The 24486-nt window shown below is 49.8% G+C and overlaps 1 protein-coding gene across 1 annotated transcript in view; it reads right to left on the bottom strand.

Annotated features, from left to right (window-relative positions):
• Positions 1–4834: 4834 nt before the first annotated feature.
• LSM3 (LSM3 homolog, U6 small nuclear RNA and mRNA degradation associated) overlaps positions 4835–24486 on the bottom strand; it is a 108187-nt gene continuing 88535 nt past the window's right edge. The window contains exons 4-5 of the mRNA XM_081245997.1: positions 5840–5919; positions 4835–4986 (exon numbers count right to left, since the gene is read on the bottom strand). Coding sequence (XP_081102123.1) covers positions 4932–4986; positions 5840–5919 — 135 coding nt within the window. The 3' untranslated portion in view covers positions 4835–4931. The remainder of the gene's footprint in view (positions 4987–5839; positions 5920–24486) is intronic.

Here is a 24486-nt window from a genome sequence, read left to right as displayed (position 1 = left end):
AATTATACCCTAACATTAGCCTTGCTACAGCTTGGAGTCCAAAGACATGGAGTGCTGTGTGCTGGCCTGGGAGGCAAGCAGTCAGTAACCCCCAACCGTCATGGGCAGGTTCTGGTCAAGGGCAGCACGATGACTCCTTGTACTCTCTCTCTGTAAACAGCAGGTGACCTTCACCACCAGGATGTGCTCCCAGAGGAGCTGTTGGACTGTCTTGGGTTGTACAGCCCAAGAGAAGCACCCCTTGACATCTGCACTCAGTGAGTGACCATCACTCAGAGAGATGGTCTCCCCACAGTGTTCTCAGTAAAAGGCACCTCCACTGAGTACAAAGGTTGGGCATGTTCGGCAGAGCCTCCTCTTCCCTCACTCCTTATCTATCACAGGTCCCAGGATTTTACCCCTGAAGAGCTCTCAGCTCTGTACACCTGTCTCCGCTTCCATCCCCCTACACGGGGTCAGGTCAGCTGCTGTAACAAACAGCCCAGATTTCATGGCTTAGCACGGTCCGATGAAGGGGGCTCCGCTCCACACAGCCATTCGGCAACCCAGGCTCCTTCCAGCTCGTGGTTCTGTCATCCCCTGGGCCTCGGAGTCCTTCCCAGAGACTTGGCATGAGGTGTGAGGTGAAGAGAAACAACCTGAAGGATTGTATGGGAGGGTTTTATGGCCGGGTGGGAAGTGGCCTACATCACTTCCTACCACATTCTACTGGCTACAAGTAAATCACATGGTCCCTCTGGACTGCAGAGGATGCTGGGAAGTGTAGTCCAGCTGAGTGCCCAGGAGGAACAGGAAGTAAGGTGAACACATAACCTTGACTCTCCAGAAATATGCTTATCCACACCCCTTCATCTCTTGCCTGGGCTCCCTGCATCCATGTTGGCCCCCTCCAGGCTCTTCACAGGGCGGTGGGAAGGATCTTTTCCAAGACCAGATCTGATCATATCATTTGTTGGCTTCAAACCCTCCAGTGATTTCCCATTGCTATCAAGATAAAGGCCAACGCCCTTTCCTGCAAAATCATGTACGGACTGGACTGGCTGTTGCTGTCTTCTCACATGGGGCTCCCCACACTCCGTTTCTCATAAATAAAAATCTCTGGTTTTTCAACATGGGAAATTAAGTGATTTTCTAATTCAAGTTTTGCTAATTCAGTAGAAATAAATGGTCTTTATTTTTTCTAATTAAGCTGAGGATCTTTTTTTTAAATTTTGGAGTTATGCGAAAGAATAGAATATGTTTGGGATTTTTTAGGAACTCAAATTTTGGGCTTGTTTCATCTTTCTCAGGTCAGGTAGTGTTGAAGTAACTGTCTTTCTGAATCCTTCAGCGAACAGAGAGAACAGACTATCACCAGGCCCTGCTGCCCAAGGTCCCTTGGAATCTAACTGTAACCATCTTCGCAGCTGCAAGGGCTGGTGGGCTGGTAAACTGGCTCCCTGGAAGGAAGAAAGCTCTGACCTCCAGTGTTTGCCAATTTCCGTGGTGCAAAGACGTCCACTGGTGGATTCCAAGCTACTGGGTGACATCACTGAATGCAGAGTTGGAAAGAGACATGTACATGGACTCTCACGAGCTAGTAAGATCAGGCTCTGCCACGGGTTCCGACCCAGAGACAATTCCCCAAACATGCTGTGCATGGTCTCACCTCCAGACCTTTCCTGATGCCATCCCCTCTGCCTGGCATATCCATTCATTCATTTATTCAACAGGTATCTACTGAGTGCTTTCTGTAAATCAGGCACCAGGCCTGCACCGAGAAATCGTCTCACTAAAGGCTGAGCTCAGGACTTTAGCAGGTGCTAGAGAAATTCTATTGTGCTAATGAGGTAACTGAGGCTGGATGACATGATGTATCAATCTGGATCACTGAGTTGGAGAGTGGAGAAGCAAGGATTCAACCTTTGCCAGTGTGAGTCCAGCCCAGTGCTTAAGCGTGCTAGACTTCTGCTCCTTCTCTGCCTGACAAACTCCTGTTCACCCCTCAAAGCCCTGCTCAAGTGTTACCACCTTTCTGAAGCCCTCCCTAGCCCCTGATAGACTTCTTATGTCAAAGCAGATTTAGACATGATGTGATAGAGAAATAAGGGGGGATGGGAGGGAGATTTGCTAGGGACTGAGGGGAGAGGGTGTACAGGGAAAGACCAGGAGGTGATGGAGGGAGAAAGCAAGGAGGAAGCAAGAAAAAAAAGCAGCAAATGAGATGTCACATGGCTGCCGAAGATGTTAAGTAGACCAGAAATTGAGTCATGGGTCTTCACCAGCCTTGTGCAACATGCTGCCCGGGAGTCGCAGACTCAAGTTGCTACAGGGGCCTTGCAGAGGACAAGAATAAGTAAGACCGACCAGATTTACAAGGCAGAAGGAGTAGTGGAGACAGTGCGCTGTCCAAAGGGGTCAGCCATTGCTCAGGTCCAGCTGCCTGTGGCTAGAAAAGCCCATTTCCACCCCTTCCCACCCCCACCCCCACCCCAAGCTCAGCCGTCTCAGCCAGTCTGTTTGTTGGTTCCCTGAATCAGGTTGCATGGGGAGTGCAGCCAGCAGTCTGATGGGGCTGGAGGTGAGACAAGCGAGGGATCCAGGGCAGAAATTTAAAGAGGCACCCACCACTCCCCCTCTGATTCTGCGGGGAGATTCAGAGAAATCCAGGGTGCTTTAGGGTGCAAGTCCAATCAGAGAACCAGAAGGCAACACCTTCCATCTACACACACCACACACACACACACACACACACACACACGTTAGGGGAACCACTGACCAAAACCACCCACCCTGACCAGGCACAATAGTAACCACTTGCATGAGTTATCTTACAACTGAAAGTCCTGGTAAGGAACGCAGAACTAACAAGCTACCACCAACCAGAAGAATTTGGGAAAGCTCAAAAGGAGAGAGGAGACATGTCCATATGTTCTACCAACCAACCTCCCAGAGTCCTTTGTGCTGGAATCCATCTTGGCTGAGTGATGCATGTGCCACCAGCAAGGACCCTGAGTCAGAATGATTGGCCAGAGACAACCCGGAAACTAACCATTACCATAAAACCTGACTGCGAGCCACGTGGCAGGGCAGTTCTCCTGGATTCCCTCACCCTGCTGCTCTCCCCCCGGGCGCCCCTTCCCCATAAAGTCTCTTGCTTTGTCAGCACGTGTGTCTCCTTGGACAATTCACTTCCGAGTGATAGACAAGACCCCACTCTAGGGCCCCGGAAAGGGTCCCCTTTCCTGCAACACACACACACACACACACAAACACATTGTTGACCTATGAGAAAACTGAGGCCCAGAGAGAGAAAGGCCTTTGTCTTTGCTGTTCCCCCTGTCTGGAACGTTCTTCCAGCCTCATTGCCTAGCTTGCTCCCTCTCACCACTCGGCATCACCCCCTCCATGACTGCCCTGCCCACATGGTGCTCAGTACCTCGGGCAGCGAGGGAGAGTCAGGACTGGAGATTGCACTGGCTCTTTGCTTCCTGGCTGTGTGGCATTAGGCAGGCTGCTCTAGCTGCTCTGGACCTTGTTTCCACTTCTGCACCTTGGGTTTAAGACATTCCTTTTTTTTTTTTTTCTTTTTTTTGCCGCGTGGCTTGTGGGATCTTAGCTCCCCGACCAGGGATCGAACCTGTGCCCCCAGGGGTGGAAGCGCAGAGTCCTAACCACTGGACCGCCAGGGAATTCCCGCTAAGACCTCCTTCAAGAACACTCATCAAGATGAAACGAGATGCTTGCACAACACTTAGCACAGTGCCTGGCCCGGACCGGATGCTGGACACACGCTGGTGAAAATGAAACTCTGAGAAGTAGTGGGCGTTAAGGTCAGCCAGGTAATTAGGCTGGACTGTAGTCAACTTGGAGCACCCAGCAGAGAGTGGGTGGGCAATGGGGAGTCATTGACAGTTCTTGAGCAGGGGAGTGACTGGCTGGCAGGGGAGCGTCACGAAGCTTATTCTGGCACCGACTGCGCTGTTTATCAGTGTTTGGGTGAGGACCTTGGCTCCAGTGGAGATGTGAGCTGCCCACGAAAGGGGCCCAGTTAAGCCCTGGAACAAAGGCTTTTCAGTCGCCTTTGTGGAGCCAGATTCCTGCTGTCCAAACCACCCAACTTCCTGCTCCCAACCTGCTGGGAGCTGCGGGAGGCGCCTTTATCCTCCGGTAACGAGCCAGGGAAGAGATGCTAATTCATCTGCACTCCCTGGGCGACTCCCGAGCCCCATGTCCACCCAGAAACCTCTGCCAAAGGTCCCTACACAGGCTAGTAGTTTAGCTAGGCAAACAAGGTTCCGAAAGGGCCCATTTTAATGGTTAAATGTGCCATTAACCCTTTGTTTGCACTTCAAGTTCCAACAAGCTTTAGACAGTCAATCTGACATTAACCCCTCATCTGCGGGTAAGGTTTCACATCCATCTGTGGGCACCTGACAGCTATCAAAGGACAGAAATTAGCTGGATCTCCAAGTGTAAAATCCCATAGTCTCAGTCTTATCTAACCCCTCCCTTTGTTGTTAGCAAACTGCCACCTAGCGAAGATAAGGAACAGTTTCAAGGTCACCTGGCTAATTTAGGGTCAGGGTTGGGATAGAGCTGACTTACTCGATTGTCAACTTTTAAGGTACACTGTACAATAAAATTGATTTGCAATAAAACCTTTGTAGAACTGGCAGACAAAGGGGCGCAAAGTCAACGAGGCTTGTTTTCAAAGCCTATCTTTGAGTCAGCAAGATTAAAAAAAAAAAGGCTCTTTATACCATGATACCAAGTTCATAATTCAGAAAGACTATTTTTATTAATCTGGCTGGTTTTAAAGTTGAAGACTTCCATCTTCTTGAAAGTTACTATTTTTAAGAGAATAATTGAGCTTGGTTCCTAACATTTATGGCAACGGTTTGGCAAAGGATCTACAGTTTCTGTAGATGGGCTGAAACAGCTACTCGAGGTCACCAACTGGCTGATGACTTAGCAGTTACCATCCAGTATGTCTTCCCGCCGGCCCTGTGGGGCTCAAAACACACAAGTTCAAGGGAAGAAACGGGTCCAGGGCAAGCTCCGCCCATCTCCCCACTGGGCACATGTCTGTGCTTTGCATGGGTCTTTGTGGGGCAGGAGAGTGAATAAGACTCAGCCCCAAAATCAAGAAACTCAGGACCATCTCCTTATTCAAACCAAAAGAAGCTCACATTCTATGTCCCAGCAAGTCTACCTCTGGGCCTTCTGGTCTACCCCCAGGAAATTTTGCATGGGTACACAAGCAAGTTCAGGGCGGCATGCTTGCAGTGACAAAGATCAAGAGCAGCCTAAATGACCTTCAAATGGCTTTAATAACAAAGGGTATGTCCAAACAATTCAGCGAGGCAGGCGCTATAAGAATGGCGTGCAGGACTTCCCTGGTGACGCAGTGATTACGAATCCACCTTCCAATGCAGGGGACACGAGTTCGAGCCCTGGTCCAGGAAGATCCCACATGCTGCGGAGCAACTAAGCCTGTGAGCCACAACTACTGAGCCTGCGCTCCACAGCCCGCAAGCCACAACTACTGAGTCCGCATGCCGCATGCCACAACTACTGAAGCCCATGCGTCTAAAACCCATGCTCTGCAACAAAAGAAGCCACTGCAATGAGAAGCCCGTGCACCGCAACGAAGAGTAGCCCCCGCTCCCCGCAACTAGAGAAAGCCCACGCGCAGCAATGAAGACCCAATGAAGCCAAAAATAAATAAATAAACAAACAGAATGGAGTGCAGCCCTGCACACCAATGCAGAAGGATCCAGAGGTATTGGCAGGCAAGAAGAACAAGAGATAGAACCACTGGGGGCATTCATGCCGGAGAAAAGAAACGTTCACTTACCTGAGTGTGTATGTGCAGAAAATATCTCTGGGAGGACAGGAACAAAACAAACGGGTGGTCTCCAGGGAGGGAGAGTCCACCTAGGGAGAGAAAGAGTCTGGCTTTTAGTTGTAAACATTTTTTTTGCAGCTGGCAGTTTTGTTCACTGCGTGCAGGCATTGTCTTTTAACTAAAAAAGAGTTACTTATCCAAGAGAATCGAAAATATATGTCAGTGCAAAAACTTGTGCACAAATGTTCACAGCAGCATTAGTCATTATTTTGTCTATCATTAGACAAAATGTAGAAACACCCCAAATGCCCATCAACATGAATGGATAAAGAATGCATGGATAAAGAAAATGTGGTCTATCCCTGCAATGGAATATTTTTCAGCCATAAAAAGGAATGAAGCACTGATATAGGCTCAACATGGGTGAACCTTGGAAACATTATGCTAAGTGAAAGAAGTCAGACATTAAATGCCATATATTGTATGAAATAACCAGAATAGACAAATCCACAGATAGAGAAAGCAGATTAGTGGTTGCCTGGGGGAAGGGGAAATGGGGAGCGACTGCTAATAGATATTGGGTTTCTTTTTGGGGTGACGAAATGTTCTAAAGTTATATAGTGGTAATTGTTGCATAACTCTGTGAATATGCTAAAAAACCATTGGATTGTATACCTTTAAAAAATTTTATTTTTATTTTTATTTATTTATTTTGGGGGACACAATGCGTGGCTTGCAGGTTCAGGATAAAGAAGACCTTTGCTGGGGGAAGCAGGGATGACTTCCTGGAGGAGGCATTAGAGTTGGGCCTCTTTTCAGGTGACTATAGAATCTGTTGTCTAAATCAGGATATTTTGGGGCTTCCCTGGTGGTGCAGTGGTTAAGAATCCACCTGCCAATGCAGGGGATGCCGGTTCAAGCCCTGGTCCAGGAAGATCCCATATGCCGCGGAGCAACTACGCCCGTGTGCCACAACTACTGAGCCTGCAGTCTACAACCCACAAGCCACAACTACTGAGCCCGTGCGCCACAACTAGTGAGCCTGCTCTCTAGAACCTGTGAGCCACAACTACTGAAGCCCGCGCACCTACAGTCCATGCTCCGCAGCAAGAGAAGCCACCGAAATGAGAAGCCCGCGCACCACAGTGAAGAGTAGCCCCCACTCGCTGCAAGCAGAGAAAAGCCTGCACGCAGCAACAAAGACCCAACGCAGCCAGAAACAATAACAATAAATAAATAAATAAAGCAGGATATTTTTGAGTCTATAGGGGATGTTATTAAAAATTACATTAGGACAACAGGTGTAAACCAGGACTGTGGTAGGTCAGTCAGATTCCATGGTCACCTTGGTCTTAAGAGATGGTGAGAATTTGAATATGCAAGGATGGGAGGGGTGGCGGTTAGAGTATATCAGATGGAGGGAAGAGCAGCTGCGGAAGCTCAGAGGTGGGAAACTACCAGATCATGCAGAGAAGGGCTGAGTCTGAAGACACGGGAGTCTTGGGAGGCTGGGAAGAGCCTCAAATGAGAGTCCGAGTTGTTAGGAGTCCTCAGCCAAAGTCCACTGAGACTGGACCCCTGTGGTCAAATCAGGGGTCTTCTGGAGAAGGGGGCTGCCCACTGTGCAGGGAAGCACAGACCATGCAAACCCAAACCAGGAAACCAACTAGAGACAGTCGCTTTGCCCATCAGCCTGGAGCATGAAGCCAGCTCAGCTTAGGAGGCCAGACACCCCACCAATTCACCTGCTGAAGTGGGCCTGCACCCCTGGGAAAGCAGGCCTTTCTTCACTCCATTGCTCAGCTCTGATTAGAATCTGGAAGCCAATGCAGGTGTCAGTTTTGTTGCTAAAACCTCAGGCACTTTTTTTTTTTTTTTTGCTTATCATTATTTCTGGAAAGATGTGTTAAAGATATCAACTTCTGAATCAAGTAAAAGCTGGTTTTTAGTTACTTAATCCCTTGGAAAGATGTTGATCGTCATTTGTTTTTCTTGTTAAAAAACATTTTAAAGAAAGGTGTACAGGGCTTCCCTGGTGGCTCAGTTGTTAAGAATCCGCCTGCCAATGCAGGGGACACAGGTTCGAGCCCTGGTCCGGGAAGATCCCACATGCCGCGGAGGAACTAAGCCCATGCGTCACAACTACTGAGCCTGTGCTCTAGAGCCCATGAGCCACAACTACTGAGCCTGCGTGCCTAGAGCCCGTGCTCCGCAACAAGAGAAGCCACCGCAATGAGAATCCTGAGCACCGCAACGAAGAATAGCCCCCGCTCACCACAACTAGAGAAAGCGCACGCAGCAACAAAGACCCAACACAGCCAAAAATAAATAATAAATAGACAAATAAATTTATTCAAAACGAAAGGTGTACATTTGTGGGGGAGGGAGTAGGAGAAGCATTTACAGCAAAACGCTGAGGTCTGAGTACCAGAGGAATCCGATGTTTAAGCCTTTACAAGCCTCTGGGGGCTGCGTGCTCTCCTCCAGGTGCTCCAGGCTCCCTGGGATGGGACCCCCCTCCTTTGCAGCCCCCTCTCCCTGCTCCCTGTCTCTCAGAGCAGCTCCGCCCCAGCAGTCCCCCAGCTCTTCCCTTCAGCTCTAGGATCGCTCCTCTCCCCCTATTTGTTGATTTCCTCTCTGCTCCTCCACTTGTCAGGAGCCCTGGCGCTCAGTCCACGGTCCTTTGCTCTTCTGTCCACGTGCACCTCTTGGTGGCCTCCTGAGTCTACATGGCGATCACCCCAAGTGTGCATCTCCTACCACCCCCCACCCCCGCTCCAGACCTGTGTGTCCAGCTGCCTTCAGGACATCTCCCTGCCTTGTCTAGTGGGCATCCCAAACCTTACTTGTCCTCAGTAACCCGACCCCAAGTCTACTCTTCCTTCATTTAGGTCAAAATCTTGGAGTCACCTTTGACCCCTCTAGGCCAGATCGTATCCAGTATCTGACCACTTCTCTCCTCTTCCCCAGTGACCTCCACGTCCAAGGTACCACCATCTCTCCTGGATTATTCCAACAGTCTCTTAACTGGTATGAGACAGAGATTCCAAATATGTGAGATCCAGTTCACCCCTGAGTATCCATGGAGCTATGTCAACCTCACTATGCCTCTACTGACCTATCCATAAAATGGGAAAGACATGTACTCCAGAAAACCTCTACCCAAAGAAATGTTTTAGGTCATGAAACATTGTTAAATATGGCCTGTATTCAAATAAAAGAAAAGGAAGGACTTCTCTGATGGTCCAGTGGATAAGGCTCCGTGCTCCCAATGCAGGGGCCATGGGTTGCATCCCTGGTCGGGGAACTAGATCCCGCATGTGTGCCACAACTAAGAGTTTGCATGCCGCAACTAAGAAGGCTGCATGCCGCAACTAAAAAGTCCGCATGCTGCAACTAAAGATCCTGCATGCTGCAAATAAGACCCGGTGCAGCCAAAATAAATAAATACTTTAAAAAAAATAAAAGAAAGGAGGAGAGGGAAAGAGAGAGAGAGAAAGAGATTGAAGACGGAGAAAGGGAAGGAGACAGGGAGGAAGGAAGGAAGGAAGGGAGGGAGGCAGGGGAAACTAGAACAAAGCCACTTGTTGGAACTCTAGTTTCCCAAATCCATTGCATTCCTTTCACCATCTCTAGCGTTTGGACAACTCAGAAGTCCTTCAATTTGCACACGTGCCCGGGGGCTTTGAGAGCCGTGTGGTGCCCTAACTCTGAGAGCTGTCCGAAGAACCCCACCTCCTGACCCCAGCTCTGCCGCTCCCACCGTAGGCAGTTTTCCAGGTTTAGAGAATGCCTTCTCCCTGTGGACACAGACCACATTCCCCAGGAAGGTGAGGGATCAATTCATCTACGTGGACTCCAGGGAAGAAAGACAATCCTAGGTATCCCCACGTGAGAAGGTGACCCTTAGGCACTGTCCGACCAAAACCTGAACAACAATGCACCACGTCACACCCTTGCTTGCAACTCTGCCCTGTGGGAAAGCCCACACTCCTCAGCCGGCCTCCCCAGAACCCCCTGAGCCTGACCCGGCCAGACTCAGGGTCCCATAGAGTTTGGGGTGTATAAAATGATGCTGGTTCCCATGGAGACACTGGATCCCATAGCCCGACTCCCCCAGCATGCCAGACCGCAGCAAGGCTAAGTCTCTATTTGGTCTGCTGTGTCTCTAACCCCTCTCGGACAATCGTGGAACTATTTCAGTGGAGGAGAGGGCAGGTCTGGCTCGAGCCCCAGCAGGCAGCAGCCTCCAGCTGGAAGTTAGTAGCTTCCCTTTGTCTCAGCATCTTGACTTCCAGTCACCTCTCTTTTTCCAGCAAAGTGATGCTCACTTTCTAGTTGACATAACACCACGAAGTTTCCCTTTGAAATAAATTTATTCATTTAAAAACATAAGTGAGTTCTTGGGAGAAAATCATGAGGTCAAAACAGTGCAGGTGGCGTGTGGATGAAGTCATGGGGGCTCTTGGTGAGGCCAGCGTTTGTGGTCCTCTGCATAGACCAGGCTGCATCCTGCCTCTCTCCCTCTGTCCCTGCTGTGCCTCCGCCTGGACCATCCTTTCCACCTCTTCCCCCGATCTCTGCTCCTTGTTACTGTTCCAGTGTCTGCTCAAGCGTCCTGCCCCAATGGGCCTTCCTCGGCCATCCCCTGCTCTCCATCACCTCGTCTCTTTATCTTGCTCTATTTTTTTTCTGAACACTTGTCACTTCCTGACATATTATATACTCATGGGTTCATATGCTTGTTTTCTGTCTCATCCATTCAGCACGTAACTTGCAGAGAATGTGTTAGTTTTGCTCATGGCTGTAACCCTGGCCCCTAGAGTAGTGCCTGCTTGTAGCATGTGCTCGATAAAAGGGTGCCAACTGAACAAAAGACCAAGCAGAGCAGGTAGGAAGTGATGAGGGGCAGTGTCCACTGGCCATCTTATAACCCTTCTCCCAAAGACACCCTTGGAAAGACCTCTCCTCTCCAGCACACAAATTGAGCAGGCATACGGCTTCCTCTAAGCCTTGAGCCCTACCTTCCCCACCTCACCTCTGCAGAGCCCTGAGGTCCCTGCATTTGGCCCTGCCGTGGGCAGAAGTGGTCGGGCCTGGGGGGATGGAGGTGCTGTGACTTTGCTAAGGATGCTGCCATGAGAGGCGGGGAGGGGTTGGACTTGAGAGCTCTGAGTCAGATTTCAAGGAGCTCTTGTCTGCTTGGTTCCCACCACCATTCCCTATATGGAATGTACAACTCCCAGGAATTTTTTTCTCCAGTGAGGTGACCCCGGGAAAGGCAGGCAGAGCCTGTGGGGAAGTCATGATGATGATGATGATGAAGAGGAGGAGGAGGAGGAGGAATTATTTCTAGACAGCATTAAACCAGTGTGGTAGCCCATCTACCACTAGGGCTGTAGGACAGGGTTGGTCAAGTTGATTTCTAAGGACACTTCCAGGTCTAAATGAGGACAAGGAAGCTGTTAGAAAGACTGAGGCAGAAGAACATGTGTGAAAAGAAAAAAAAAGATGAGAGAGGGAGAGAGAGAGAGAAATATCATATCTCTGGAAGCACGGACATTCCACAGTTAAATCATGCCTCTCTCTCCTAATCCTAAATTCTAGCCCAACCGTAGGCTGATGCTAGAAATTCTACCACTAAAGCCTCAGCCCTCTCCCTCATATACTTTTTCTGAGGGGCAGGGCACTCATTTTTTCTCTCCCACAGATACTTTTATCCTTAGGAAGGGTGTAACTCTAAACCACAGATGAAATAGCTTTTAACTTTGCTGTGTGGAAGATGGCTATCTGGACAACTGTGTTGAGAAGGATCCTGAGGTTGTGTTTAGACTCAATGAGGAAAAATCCTCTAATTGATTAGCAATGTCTGCTGAGGGCAAGGGAAGGAGAAGCAGAGGCATGAATACCACTCATCTGCCCTTCCCAGCTCTGAGTCAGGAGATGGGGGCAGGGAAGTAAGTGAGAAAGTGGAGAAGGGATGTCTTTTTCTCAACCTCTCATGATATATAAATTATTTTATCCTGCTATCCTATACTATTCTTTCTTTCTTTTTTTAACTTTCTTGGGGAATTTAAAATAAATTTTACTTGTAGGTATTTTTGGAAAAAGTAATACATAAATATAAATAAGCTCAGGACTGCTCAAGGTGGACAGTCTAATAGGAGACTCTCACCACAAAAAGCTGGCACCTCCCCTGCCCACAGAGGGCTATACATCAGGGTGAGTATAATGCGAAGGGGACCAGTCCTCCTGAGAGTCTGCAACCTGGCTGCCATCCCCAGCAGATGGCCTCCCAGGTTAACGTGTCCTGTGGAGACCACAGCCAAAACCTATTGGATATTCAGGAGGTTCTGGGGACACATAGCATGGGCGGGGCACACTCCCAGCTGTAACCACCCCAGGCCAGACCACCATGTGAGGGTCCAGGCTCCAGTAACTGAGGACAGGGTGGGAGTCAGGTGACCTGTGGTTGAGTCCCAGCTTTGCCATCAACTTGCTTCTTGACAAACAGGGAGACTGAAGTACAGGAGGAAAGGGCCTATTGTCCGGGGTCACATAGCAAGTTGGGTCCAAATCCTCCCAGTGCCCTCCTCTTAGGTCTTGAAGGTCATATGGATTCTCAGAGTCTCTGAGTGAATGGGAGTGAGGGTCTCTTAGGCTCAGATGGAGACACGTATGAAGAACAGCACATGTCCCTCTCACCAATCCTCCCTGGTGCACATGGCAGGCATCAGTAATCAATCATGGCAGTGTTTGCCCTTGACTCAGATACAGGCTCACAGTCCTGCTCAGAACAAGCTCTTGGGAGCACCCACCAGACAATGGGCATTGAGACCAACCTGTTTGCTATTTCTGTCTGAGTGGAAGTTGTCCCACAGGAAGGAGGAAAAGAAAACACGTGCTGGGCACTTTCTAAGTGTCAGCCATTCTACACCAAATAATGCCAACTTTCAAAAATTAATTTCAAGGCAGGGTTGTCAGTCTCATTTTACAGATGCAGAGACAGAAGCACAGGAGCAAAGAAACAACCCAAAGGTCCACCAAGAAGACGCTGGAAAAATAAACCATGGCACCGCCACAAAAATGGAATACTCTGTAGCTATGAGAAAGATGAGGTTGATTCAGATACCTGTAGGGGAAGTATCTCCAAGATACATTGTATCAGTAACCTATTACAACGACCAAGCTGCAAAACAGATCCTCCAAAACTCTGTGGCTAAAAACCACTACAAATTTAGCTAATGGTTCTGAGAACCTGAGGGTCAGCAATCAGGTTGGGCTGCTCTGGGCAGTTCTCTGGGCTCCTACACACACCTGAGGCCAGGTGTGGGTTGGGTAGGCGGCTTTGCTGGTCATGGCTGGGCTCTCCACTCTCTGGGGCCTTGACTGGGGCAACTGAGCTGACATCTCTGCTCACGTGTCTCTCATCCTCCAGCAGGCTGGCCTAGGCTTATTCCCATGGGTCAGCAAGGCTCCAGAAGAGTTAGCAGAAGCATGCAAAGCTTCTTGAGGCCTAGCTCGGAACTGGCACACCATCTCTTCCACCACATTCTTCTGGCCAACACAAGGCATCTGGGCAAGCCCAGGTTCAAGGCTGGGAGAACTAGACTCTGCCTCTTGATGGGAGGAGCTGCAAAAGTACGAGAGAGTGCACAGAGACAGGGTTGTGTGAAGGATTGTGGCCATTTCTGCAATCAACCACATCTATTAAGCCACATAAGCAAGCTGTGAAATCATGTGAAACATTGGTCTCCTTCAGGGAGTAGAAGCGATAGGGATGGGCAATTCGGATCTTCTCTTGTATTTAGCATGTGTCCTTTCATGATGTTTTATTTTTGTTTCAAAAATGAAACATTTTGACTTAAAAGAAGTTATCCTTCAGGTGTTTCTTCAGACTCATGAAATGATACATGTGCAGAGAAGAGGGTGCTGGGGGTGTCATCTAACACTGTTTGCTGTACTGAGAGGTCCAAAACCCCCTAAGTGAACACCAGTGGTTCCTGCTTCAATAGCCATCCAGGGCTCCATATAATGGAATTCTGTTCACCGTAAAACAAGAAGCAGACAGCCTGAAATGTTCTGCTAAACTGCAGGACATATGCAGTGAAAGCAGTGAGTATGTGCCCATTCATGTGAAGGGTGTATAAACTCTCTCTGGAAGGTACACAAGACAGCAGCAGTGGCTGCCCAAGGGTCAGGGGTGAGGAGGGAGCAGCTTTCTCTTCACATCCTTTCATACCCTTATGATTCTTGTCACATGAATATGGCTCCTCTTCCAAAATAGATAGAAGTTTTAAAATGATTTGTTTTTAAAGCAAATCTAGTGAACTATTACATTTACAATGGATAAACAGCAAGGTCCTACTGTATAGCATAGGGAACTATATCCAATCTCTTGGGATAAACCATAATGGAAAAGAATATTTCAAAAAGAATGTATATATGGGTAAAACTGAGTCACTTTGCTGTACAGCAGAGATTGGCACAGCATTGTAAATCAACTATATGTCAACTAAAAAAATATATATATATGTATAAAAAAAAGAGGACTCCAAAAAAACAACAAAAAAGTAAATTTAAGTTTTAGAAAGAAATAATTCTATTTAAAATGCCTGGGGGAAGGGAGACAAAGGATGACATAGATTTTGTTCCAACCACTGACTCACTCTTTGACCCCAGGGTAGGTCATTGGCTATCTCTGAGCATCAGTTTCCACCAGCAACAGAATGGGACAAATCTCCCTGGCTCACTCCCAGGTCACTGTGAGCAGGGCCATTGTGTTAGCCAACTCCGTGGGTGCCATTCACATCACTGTCCATGTGACTGGGGCCCCTTGGCATTGTGCAGTGCACAGCAGAGGCAACTGGAGGAGGCAGCCTTGATGTGAGGCTGAAATGGGCTAAGGGTGGGGAGAGAGATCTAGCTCTCTCTAGGGTGAGAAGGGTGTGCATGCTTGAGTGTTCAGAATGTGACAGTGCATTCCTATAAGAGAGCGTGGACTTTCTGCTGACATATGTCCTGTGGACACTGGCTAAATAGATGGGACGATCACTCTGTGCCCTCCCAGGCTCAGGCTCCTGGGTCTTCTAGGAACCATGCCTGAGACAAGCAGGGGCCACACTGCAGGCTGCTGAGGACTCACACTCCACCTCTGGGGGCCCAGGCGAGCTGTCTCCTCAGGCCCTTCCCATGCTGGCTCGGAGTCTCTATCCCCAGGGTCGGGATGCAAGAGAGGAATTTCTCACACACCAAGATGCCTCCCACTTTTCAAACTGCAGAGATGGTAGCCCAGTCAGAGAGCAGTAGGCTTGAATCCCAACTCCAACACTATCCTTGGGACCTCTGAGTCTCAGGTAAAGGCCACAGTAGTGGGTGGGGGAAGATATCTGAGTGCAGAGGACCCCAGCCAGCCAGTCCTGGGCCAGTGCCTAAGGGCCCCAGCTGAGCCCCAGGCTGATCCTCAACTCGTGTCCCAGCAGCCGAGCACTGCGGGTCAGAGAGAGCTACACAGCTGATATCAGGCACACGGGAGGCTGCACAGCACTGCAGGGCCTCACAGCCAGCTTCAGGGTGAGGAGGCAGGAGCCTCCCATCCACCCCCTTCCAGGCGGCAGACAGCAGCCTCAGCCTCTCAGTTGCTGTGTGACTTTGCGTGACACCCCCATCTGTCCCAACAGATTCTGATGATCCAGTTTTCTGACAAGCCCTGGGGGCTCTCTAGGCTAGGACTGGGGCTGAGGGTCTGTGTGGCATGGGAGTGAAGCGGGGGTTTTCAGGTGGGCTGGGGCCAGGACTGGGAGACTTCGGACAAATGGGCAAGGTGTCAAACCCTCAGAAGTGTAGCAGGCCTCCCTGGGAGCCTCCTAGTCAGGCCTCCACAGTTCATGAAGGGTCGGGCCAGCAGATCCAGGGGAGATGGCAAGACTGCCAGGCACCTGGTAGGGAGGGAAGACAGGTGTCTTCAGCAGGCTGACCAGCCTGAATCTACAAGAGAAGCACATTTACAAGAAGTGGCTTTTTTGGGCTCCTTCATCTGAGCCCAGAGGCAGGAAGCAGGTTCAGGACACCATGCAAGTGGTGGGGGGCTGGTCCTGAGCCCCACTTACATTCCTCTTGTCCGCTGCCCAGCTGTGAGCCCTTGGGCAAAGCAGCCACTTACTTCCCTGGCATAGCCTTGGAGCCAGAATGATCACCCTGTGGTCACAGACCATAACTGTCCTACCCGATTTAGGGACAGGGATGGGTGAGGAGATGCCTCATCACAGGTGAGAGACCCCTCCAGGAATGGCCAGTAGCAATCACGTCTGGGAGTTCGTTCAGTCATGGGTTCGCGTCCCCTCTCTGCCACCTGACCAGCTTGTGTCTTCACAGGCAAGTGACTTCACACCACTGAGGCTCAGTCTTCATCTGTGAAATGGGGATGATATAAATACCCTCCACAGAAGGGATGTAGGGCTTTAGCATAACCCTGCATGTGGATTGCTTATACAGAGCAAGGCCTCAGTAAGCCATAGCCCCATCAGGATCACTGCTAGCCATTGCTTCATGATTATGAGCAGTAATAGTAATCATCACATGAGCCCCTTGCTCTGCCTTCATTTCCTTATCTGTAAAATGGGGACAGTAAAAGGGCTGACATCACAGGGTTGCTGGGGGATTCTATGAGTAGAGTGTTTGGAAGGGTGCCTGGCACAGAGTGAGCACTCAGTAAATGTCTGGCATCTTTACTATTACTGTTTCACCATCGCTGTTGTTGTTGTCGTCTTCTTAGCCCTGGAAAAGCTCAATAAGCCAGCACAGTCTCCTCCAGGAAGGACGCACTCACGTGCCTACACTGGGAAAGGGAGGTTCCCGGAATAGAGGTCCCTTGACCAGGTCAAGCTCCCCCTCCTCCAGCCCAGTTGCGGCTCTCCCCCCGGGGCGCATCTGCTCGCATCTGCAAGCATCTGCTCGCATCTGCTCCTGCCCAGGAGCTGGCAGCGGCCGGGAGTGGGGAGGCAGGGGCTGGGAGCACGCGGGGCCGCACGTGGCCGCCCGCGCCCGGCCATCTGCGCGGGGAGGGTGTGGCCGGCCCTGGCCGCCGCTGGAGCCGGGCCTGGGGCGCCTCTGGGCGGTCTCGGCCGGCCCCGCGATAGCGTCGGCCCGGTGGGCGCTGGGGGACAGTAGCGCGGGGCAGCGAATCCCCGCCCCCCGCTCGCCAGAGCGGCGGTTCTCCTTCCACCTACAGCCGCCTTCCCAGAACCCCGACTCCCCAGATCATAGCGTCCCGGGGAAACGCGAAGTCGTCCTCGATGTCTTCTCTTTTTTCTGTCATCCCTAACATCGTCAGTTACTCCCGTTGACTCTCTTCCGAACCGAGTCCAAATCCAGCCGCTTCTCCACACCCCCGTGGATTCTGCGTGTCCAGCCACCATCCTCTCTCCCCCGGACTATTGCAGTATTGTCCCCGCTCTCACGCGTGTCCTGCTTCGCGGCTGGCACTGCCACAGCTGCCGGTGTATTTGTTGTAAGCTACTTTTTGTGTTAAAAGGGCAGAAAAAGAGTGCGGATTGTTTGCGCTTGTATTTGCGTAAGGAAGCCACCCTGTCCTGGTAGCGACATGATGGAGACAGTTTAGAGGTGGAGCTCAAAGCCTATAGCGTTTGGGGGCCCCTTTAAGAAAAAGAATAGAAAATTAGGTACAATAGGTGAGATTTAGAATGAGAAAAGTAATCATAGAAAATTGGAAATTTTAGAAAGCTGGCAAACGCCACAAACATCACAAAACCCAGAGAAATAACACAATATTTGTATTAATTAACTACCTGAGATGCCTTTATAATCCTTTTCCCCCAGCATTTCATTGATCACCTTTATATGATGACACTTTCGTCATATTATCTATAAGGAATTAAAAGATAACCCAGCCTTTTCTCTAATGATGAGCCCTGCTGAATTGTTTTTATTACTACAGACTGTTCAGGAACATTTCTTTTAGTTTCACAACGTGTACTTGTAAGTGTTTTATATAAACACATAGATTTTAGCACCACTGTCAGATTTAGAAAAACGTCCATCAGGGTCATATATGACCTGTTACAGACCGCTTGGTCGTTTGTAGCACAGCTATAAGTTTGCGCCCTAAAAACACAGAAATTCTGATAAATTGCATTTCCTGTGGTCATCCCAAAAGAGGGGAAAAAATGTACTGTGTTTTAATTGTATATGCTGCATTATCCAGTCTATTCCTGCAGGAGAGAGCTTTGGTTTGGACCAGGCATCCACAACAGCACCGAGAAGCAAATCCTCCATTTATAGTTTCACATGTCTGATGATGGGAAGAATTTTCTACAGAGTGGTTTCTGGCTCCTTGAATTTCAGGCCTGGTTTTCCTTCATCTTCTGCATGCTTTCTGTGCTGGGTGACACAGAGCATCTTCATATGGTGATACGAACTCTGGACCAGTATCTCTGAGTTACAATCCAGGCCAGTGGCCATGGGCAGCTTGTAGGGTGTTCCTGAAAGCTGTCTTCTACACCAGGATGGCCGGCAATAACGTAACCATACTTTCAACCACATACGTTTATCTCAGTAAACTCAAATTAAATGTATCTCCAACTTAACTTCCCCTAAGCTGGATCCCCCAAATACCCACAGCCTCTCCAATACCACTCAACATGAGAGAAAGAGGGATGGATGAGATTCATTGTAGAAAGAGAGGGCTTGGCTGCTTGCAGGTGAAATATATTACTTTTGCAAATTTTGCACACATGACTGGTGAACATAGCGTTGGGCTCCACCTGGGAACAAGCAAGGAGCCCGTGTACAGGAGAAACCCTGAAAACATTTTCTGAGTGCTATGGTCTGAATGTGTCCCCCGCGCCCAAATCCATATGTTGAATCCTAACCCCCAAACCTGATAGTATGAGGGGGTGGGGCCTTTGGGAGATAATTACGTCATGTGGGTGGAGCCCTCATAAATGGGATTAGTGCTTTCATAAAGCAGATCCCACAGAGCTCCCTAGCCCCTTCCACCATGTGAGGACACAACGAGAGGTCTGAGACCTGGAAGAGGGCCCTCACGCGACCGTGCTGGCACCTTGATCTTGGACTTCCAGCCTCCAGAACTGTGAGCAATACATTTCTGCTGCTTATAAGCCACTTGGACTATGGTATTTTGTTATAGCAGCCAGAACAGATTAAGACACTGGGCTTTATAGTAAACCCAGCTCCGGAACACAGGATCCTCATCGGTAAAGTGGGGATTATGATAATAAAAGTACCTGTGTTATGAACAAATTATTATATGCAAAGCACTTAGATCCATTTCTGGTATATAGTAGGTGCTTACTAAACATTCGCTGGATGAATGACTGATGAAAGAGACTTGTAAACTGTAAAGTAAATGACATTCAAGTTCTTTAGTCCAGTTAACAGTTGGCATAAGCCAGACCAATTCACTGAAGCCCATCCCAAGGATATGGTTATTTAGCCTCCATTCACAGCCTCAGGGATGGGGATCCCACTGCATCTGGGGGCTCCTCCCACCCATGACTCCCACACCTGCTCCCTGTGGCCCCCTCCGCCGTCAAAGAGAAGAGGGCCCAGCCCAACAGGCAGAGGTTCTGAAAGATGAGAAAGATGGAAGGCTCAAGTCACACTAACCTCGAGAACAGAAAGAATGAGAAGTTTTAAGCTCTCCGTAGGACAAGCAAGGGAATGAAGAAAGCACATAGGAGGTCATCTAGTGGAAGAGGAGAGAAACGGACAAAAAGAGCATCAGTCCCTGGGGGAGAGAGGGAAGCGTGGGGGAGCAAGGCGGGGGAGAGAGGGGCTGGCGAGCTGGAGGAGCAGCTCTCTTCTTTCTGCCCACAGACATTGTTCCTGCGCCAACAGCTATTCACTAGACACCTGTGCTTTGGGATACAGCAGTGAGCAAGGCAGACAAAACCCTCTGCTCTCAAGCAGCTTAGATTTTGGTGATGGAGACAGAAAATAAACAAATGAGCAAAGAAGTAAAGCAATAAAGACGTGCAGAAAATGAAGACAGAGTGAGGTTGTAGGAGGCGCCAGGGGCTACTTTACACTGAGGGGCAAAATGTGTGCTGAGACCTGACCAGTGAGAAGGAGCCGATGATGGGAAGATGAAGGAAGAGCATGTCGGGCAGAGGAACAGCGAGTGCGGAGGCCCTGAGGTGGCTGTGGCCTGGCCTGTTGAGGGAAGAACGTGGAGTGGAGGGAGCTGGGGGAGACTGGCGGGGGGTGGCGGGGGGCATGGGCGCAAGCTTAGCCTGGAGGGCAGGGAGTCAGGATTTTTTTAGCCAGGATATCGACTGATTTTTGTTTTAAATGTATAGGATTTCAAAGAAAATACCGCATTCTACTGTTCAGATGGCCTGGGTACTTAGAGTGGTTCTGGGAGAGAAATCAAGCATTTATAGAGCACCCACTGTGATCCAGACTCTGGCACAGGGTCCTTCATGGCCATTTTTTCCATTTGCCTCTTAAATGGCGATGGAGCCACCTGATTTCCATTTTTCAGCTGATCCAACCGCAGCCCAGAGAGGTGACATGATTCATCCTGTGTGGGAGAGCTGGAAGGTGGCTGACCCCTAGTCTGGCCCATGTTTTACTAGAACACAATTTCATAGCCCTTCCTAAACTGGGTGTGAATTCTTTAACGTTAATAAAGTGATCTGTCCGCACTTTATTGTCTCCTGTGCTACATGAATGTTATCACCCCTTTTCAACGGCCTGGGAAATCTTTCTGAGACCTTGAATGACTAGTCACAGCTCTGTAGCTGCCTTATATCCTTGGTTTCCAGCGTCTTCCCTCTGAGCAGGATCGCTGTGACCTGAACTCCGAGTTTAGATCCAGCCAGCACCAGTGGAAAGTAGAGGCCGCTTGCCCATCCACTGCCTTTGTGCAAATCAGAAAAAGGCTCCCTTTGCTCAAGACACTTGACTTCCAGCTTCCAGAAAAGCGTTGTAATAACAATTCTGTTAGAGCATCCTTTGAGGCCACCTGTTAAAAACTGTCCTCATACATGTGTGACTCTGTGCTCTCTTTGATGTAAGAGGTGCTCACTTAGGGGCGGTGCCCTTGTGCAGTGCACAACCTGAGTGGGGGGTGGGGGGGCGGCAGTTCTCCAGGCCCCTGCAGAAAGCTCTGAGCCCCAGAGAAAGGAGATCCGTTTGGAAGTGGCCACACTTAACTACACATATGAACATGGCTGTAGCCCAGGGGTGACCACAACTGTCCAGGTTTTCCTAGAACTGCCCCGCCCATTAGGACATTGGGTTCTGGTTCACCTGTCATCACCACTCTGTCCACCCCGAGTGCCACACTTCCCCCACCCCGTCCATTGAGTCTGTACCTGCTGCGGGTGTCAAATGTCCTGGCAACCCTGGCTTCCCACACATTCTCCCGGCACCAGGAGATGAGGTCCCTGAGCTGCCCCCTGCAAAGAAGCCCCAGCTCACCTGTGGGCACCCTGGGGCTCCAACACTCACTGGGCCCCCTTGTAGCTAGCACCACCTCCAAACGACATGGCTCATCTTTGAAGCCTTTCAGCTCCTAAATTTAGAAGCGTGGATTAAATCCAAATAAATGGAGAGTTATGTAACTTCACATCCCTCTCTGCTGTCCCTCCGCTTGGAATAATCAGGCTTAATCGGCTAACGATGGGGCCCTGAATGCAGCCCCAATCCTCGGAGAAGTTATTAGGCTTATATAAGAAGTGACATTGGCCTGGTGTATTATGAGGCTTTAAAATACATTCTCTCTCTCACTCTGTCTTTCCTCTCTCAATCTCTCCCCGTCACGCACACATTCTAACACACACACACACATTCCCCCAAACATGTCCATCAAATGCTGAAGCTGCTTAGCTAGTCTGGGATCAAATGCATGCAAGCTGAGAGGTTTCACTCATCAGGTGGTTAAAATATATCACCTAAAAATAAATCACCTCAATCCGTAATGACAGCTAATCCAGGAAAGAAGGAAGCACTTTGCCATAAAATTATAGACTATTTAAGGGAAAAGGGAGGTGCAAGGAGGGAGATCTGAGAACTTCCTAATCATCTGAACTGTCCAGCAATAGAATGGCAAGCCCAGGTAAGTAGTGAGCTCCCTGTCACTGGAAGGGAGTAAGCAGAAGTTAGGGATATTGGACAAGGATTCCTGCACTGAGTAGATTCTGAACGGTAACTGACACTTATACAGAACATTTAAACAATTTGTGTGCCAGGAATTGTGCTCTGTAGGCATTATAAGAGGGATGGCAAATGGTTTCATCTCACATGCCAAATCTTATCTATTGGGAGTAGCTGCCTGGAGCTCTGGACACAGAGCAAGATTCTGAGGCTCAGTGAGAAAGAATTTTATTGATCAGTTTGCAACGTTTTCCATGGTGGAAAGGAGAAAACTGATGTTTTAATCAATTAGTAATGTCTGCCATGGGTGCAAAGGAAGAGAACAGAAGGTGTGCTATTTGCCAGTGATGTATCTTGTGCTTTATCCATCCCTTTACAGATAAGGAAACTGAGATGCAGAGGTTCACAGCTGGTAAGTGGCAGAATCAAGATTTGGACCCAGAGGCTCCAGAGTCTATGCTTGCCTGCCTCTCAGCAATGGGAGGAATGGGCCCGGGGCTGAATACGTACCACCAGCCAGCAATGTACCCTCGTTCCCAAATGACACAGGCATTTGAGTTTGCAGCCTCTAAGTTGTGGGCTCAAGGAGGGCATCTTCTGGGTTGGCAGGCTACAAGGAGGAGGCACGTGGGCTACTCCCTGACCCTGGATGGACCCTCCACACCCAGCACCCATCTCTGACCCCCAGCATTACTGGAGATGATGAGGAAACTGAGGCCCCCAAGGGTGGGCATCTGTCTTCCTCAGACCCTGAGCCTGGTGGTACATCAGAATCCAACGGCCCTGGTCAGGGAACACATTCTACAGCAAACACAGTGCAGGAAACCCAAGGGGATAAAGGGGCCATGGCAGGGACCCAGCAGGCGGGATGTGCCTCTTGGCTCAGCTTGCCACAGGAGCTGGCTTCTCAGCCCAGCCTGCACCATGCCAGCTCCCGGAGGACATTAGCACCGTGCCACAAGCCTCTGGATCGGGTTTCATGGCGGCCCCCAGTCGCAAGTTGAAATTGCCCCTTCCCAGCCACGAGGCCCCCCATACCTGTCCCCCACTCCTTCAGTCCTCAGACTGTGGCTACCTGGCCAGCTGCCATCGTGGGTACTTCTCCTCTCCCAGGCCACTTTCAACAACCTCTCACTCCCCTCTCGTCACTCCTCCATCCTTCCTGTCTCAGGGCCTCTCTCTCCAGCCCTACTTTTCAGCTTCTGTCCCTACCACTTCCTGTCGGGGGGAGGGGGACATCTTTTTACCCAAATCCTTGCTAAGAAACAAAGCCACGTGACAACAGAGAAGGTTTCAAATGGGGCCATGTCAAGACCTGATGCATGTGAAGCCCTAGAACAAGGAGGAGAGCGTGGTGTGGGGCTGGTCGCAGTCCCAACTGCTGGCGCTCTCCTTGTGTGCAGATGTGGGACTGAGAGAACAAAGGCAAGGCACACACATGAAGGCCACTCAGGACCTTGGCCAGGACCTTGAAGTTGCATAAGCCCAAGGGCGTGGCTGCTTTTGTATTCTGTGCAGATGGTGGGTGTCCTGGGACTGTGCAGGCAGGAGAGGGGTCATGGCCCCGGAGGCCGGGAATGGAGACCGGTGTCCCCTCCCTTGCTGACATCTCACCTTGGATCCTCTTCAAAGTGGTCAGAGTTTTACAGACTCTACAGAAGTGCCTCTGCCTTTAAGATAACCCCCCAAGGCTCTTCATCCATAGGAGATAAGTCAGGGGGTGAAGTTTCTGGTTACAAAAGGTGGACCCTGAATGGCTGCTCTGGTTCAAGGACTTGAGCCCTCCTGCATGGCTCATCAATGGGGAGCTGCCTGAAAAGTCACCGAGACTGGTCATTTCCAAATACTTGGCATCAGGTCGCTTTTTGCAAACAAATTCTTTCTTGGAACCCCAGGCCATGAGACAAATAAAAAACATGAGGTATAGAGGTGGATGGGCCCATGACTCCTCCAAAGTCACTGGCAACATTGTGTGTGTGTGTGCGTGTGTGTGCTCTCTAGGTGGGAGGCCCGAGTTATCTTGATTCTTCAAGGGCTACTTGCCCCAGGAAGGGTTAAGAAGGCCTGGAAGCACCCGCTGACAGTCTAGGATACTGTGATTGTCACATCTATTTTTGTCACCTGTTTGCCTTGCTAGCTTCGTGTTGCTCCAGCTGACATTTAAATGAGTTTGCATTTGCACAGCCCACACCAACTGGTGCTGTGCGTGCTGTGGGTGTGGGGGACGCAGGGGAGGGCCCAAACCCAACAGATGGAAGGGGAGTAGATGCTGGAGATTAAAATGTGGTCCCAGACCATCAGGAGCTGCAGGGAGCATCTGAAATGCTTTAAAGGGAGAAACCAAGGCGCCACAGAAAGAGCCAGAATGTAAATAGGATGGCCCCACTCCAGCTTCTTGTTCTCTGATGTGCTGTGTAGACTTGGATAAGATGCTTTCCCTCTCTGTTTTCACCAGACATGAGGACCATGTGTCCCGAAATGTGAAGCACACAACATGGCCTTAAATGACATCAGTG

Source organism: Mesoplodon bidens (assembly GCF_964165515.1).
Source record: "Mesoplodon bidens genome assembly, chromosome: 10".
Lineage (NCBI taxonomy): Eukaryota > Metazoa > Chordata > Mammalia > Artiodactyla > Ziphiidae > Mesoplodon > Mesoplodon bidens.
Note: the sequence above shows the minus strand (reverse complement) of the source record. Positions and strands in the feature narration are given on the sequence as shown.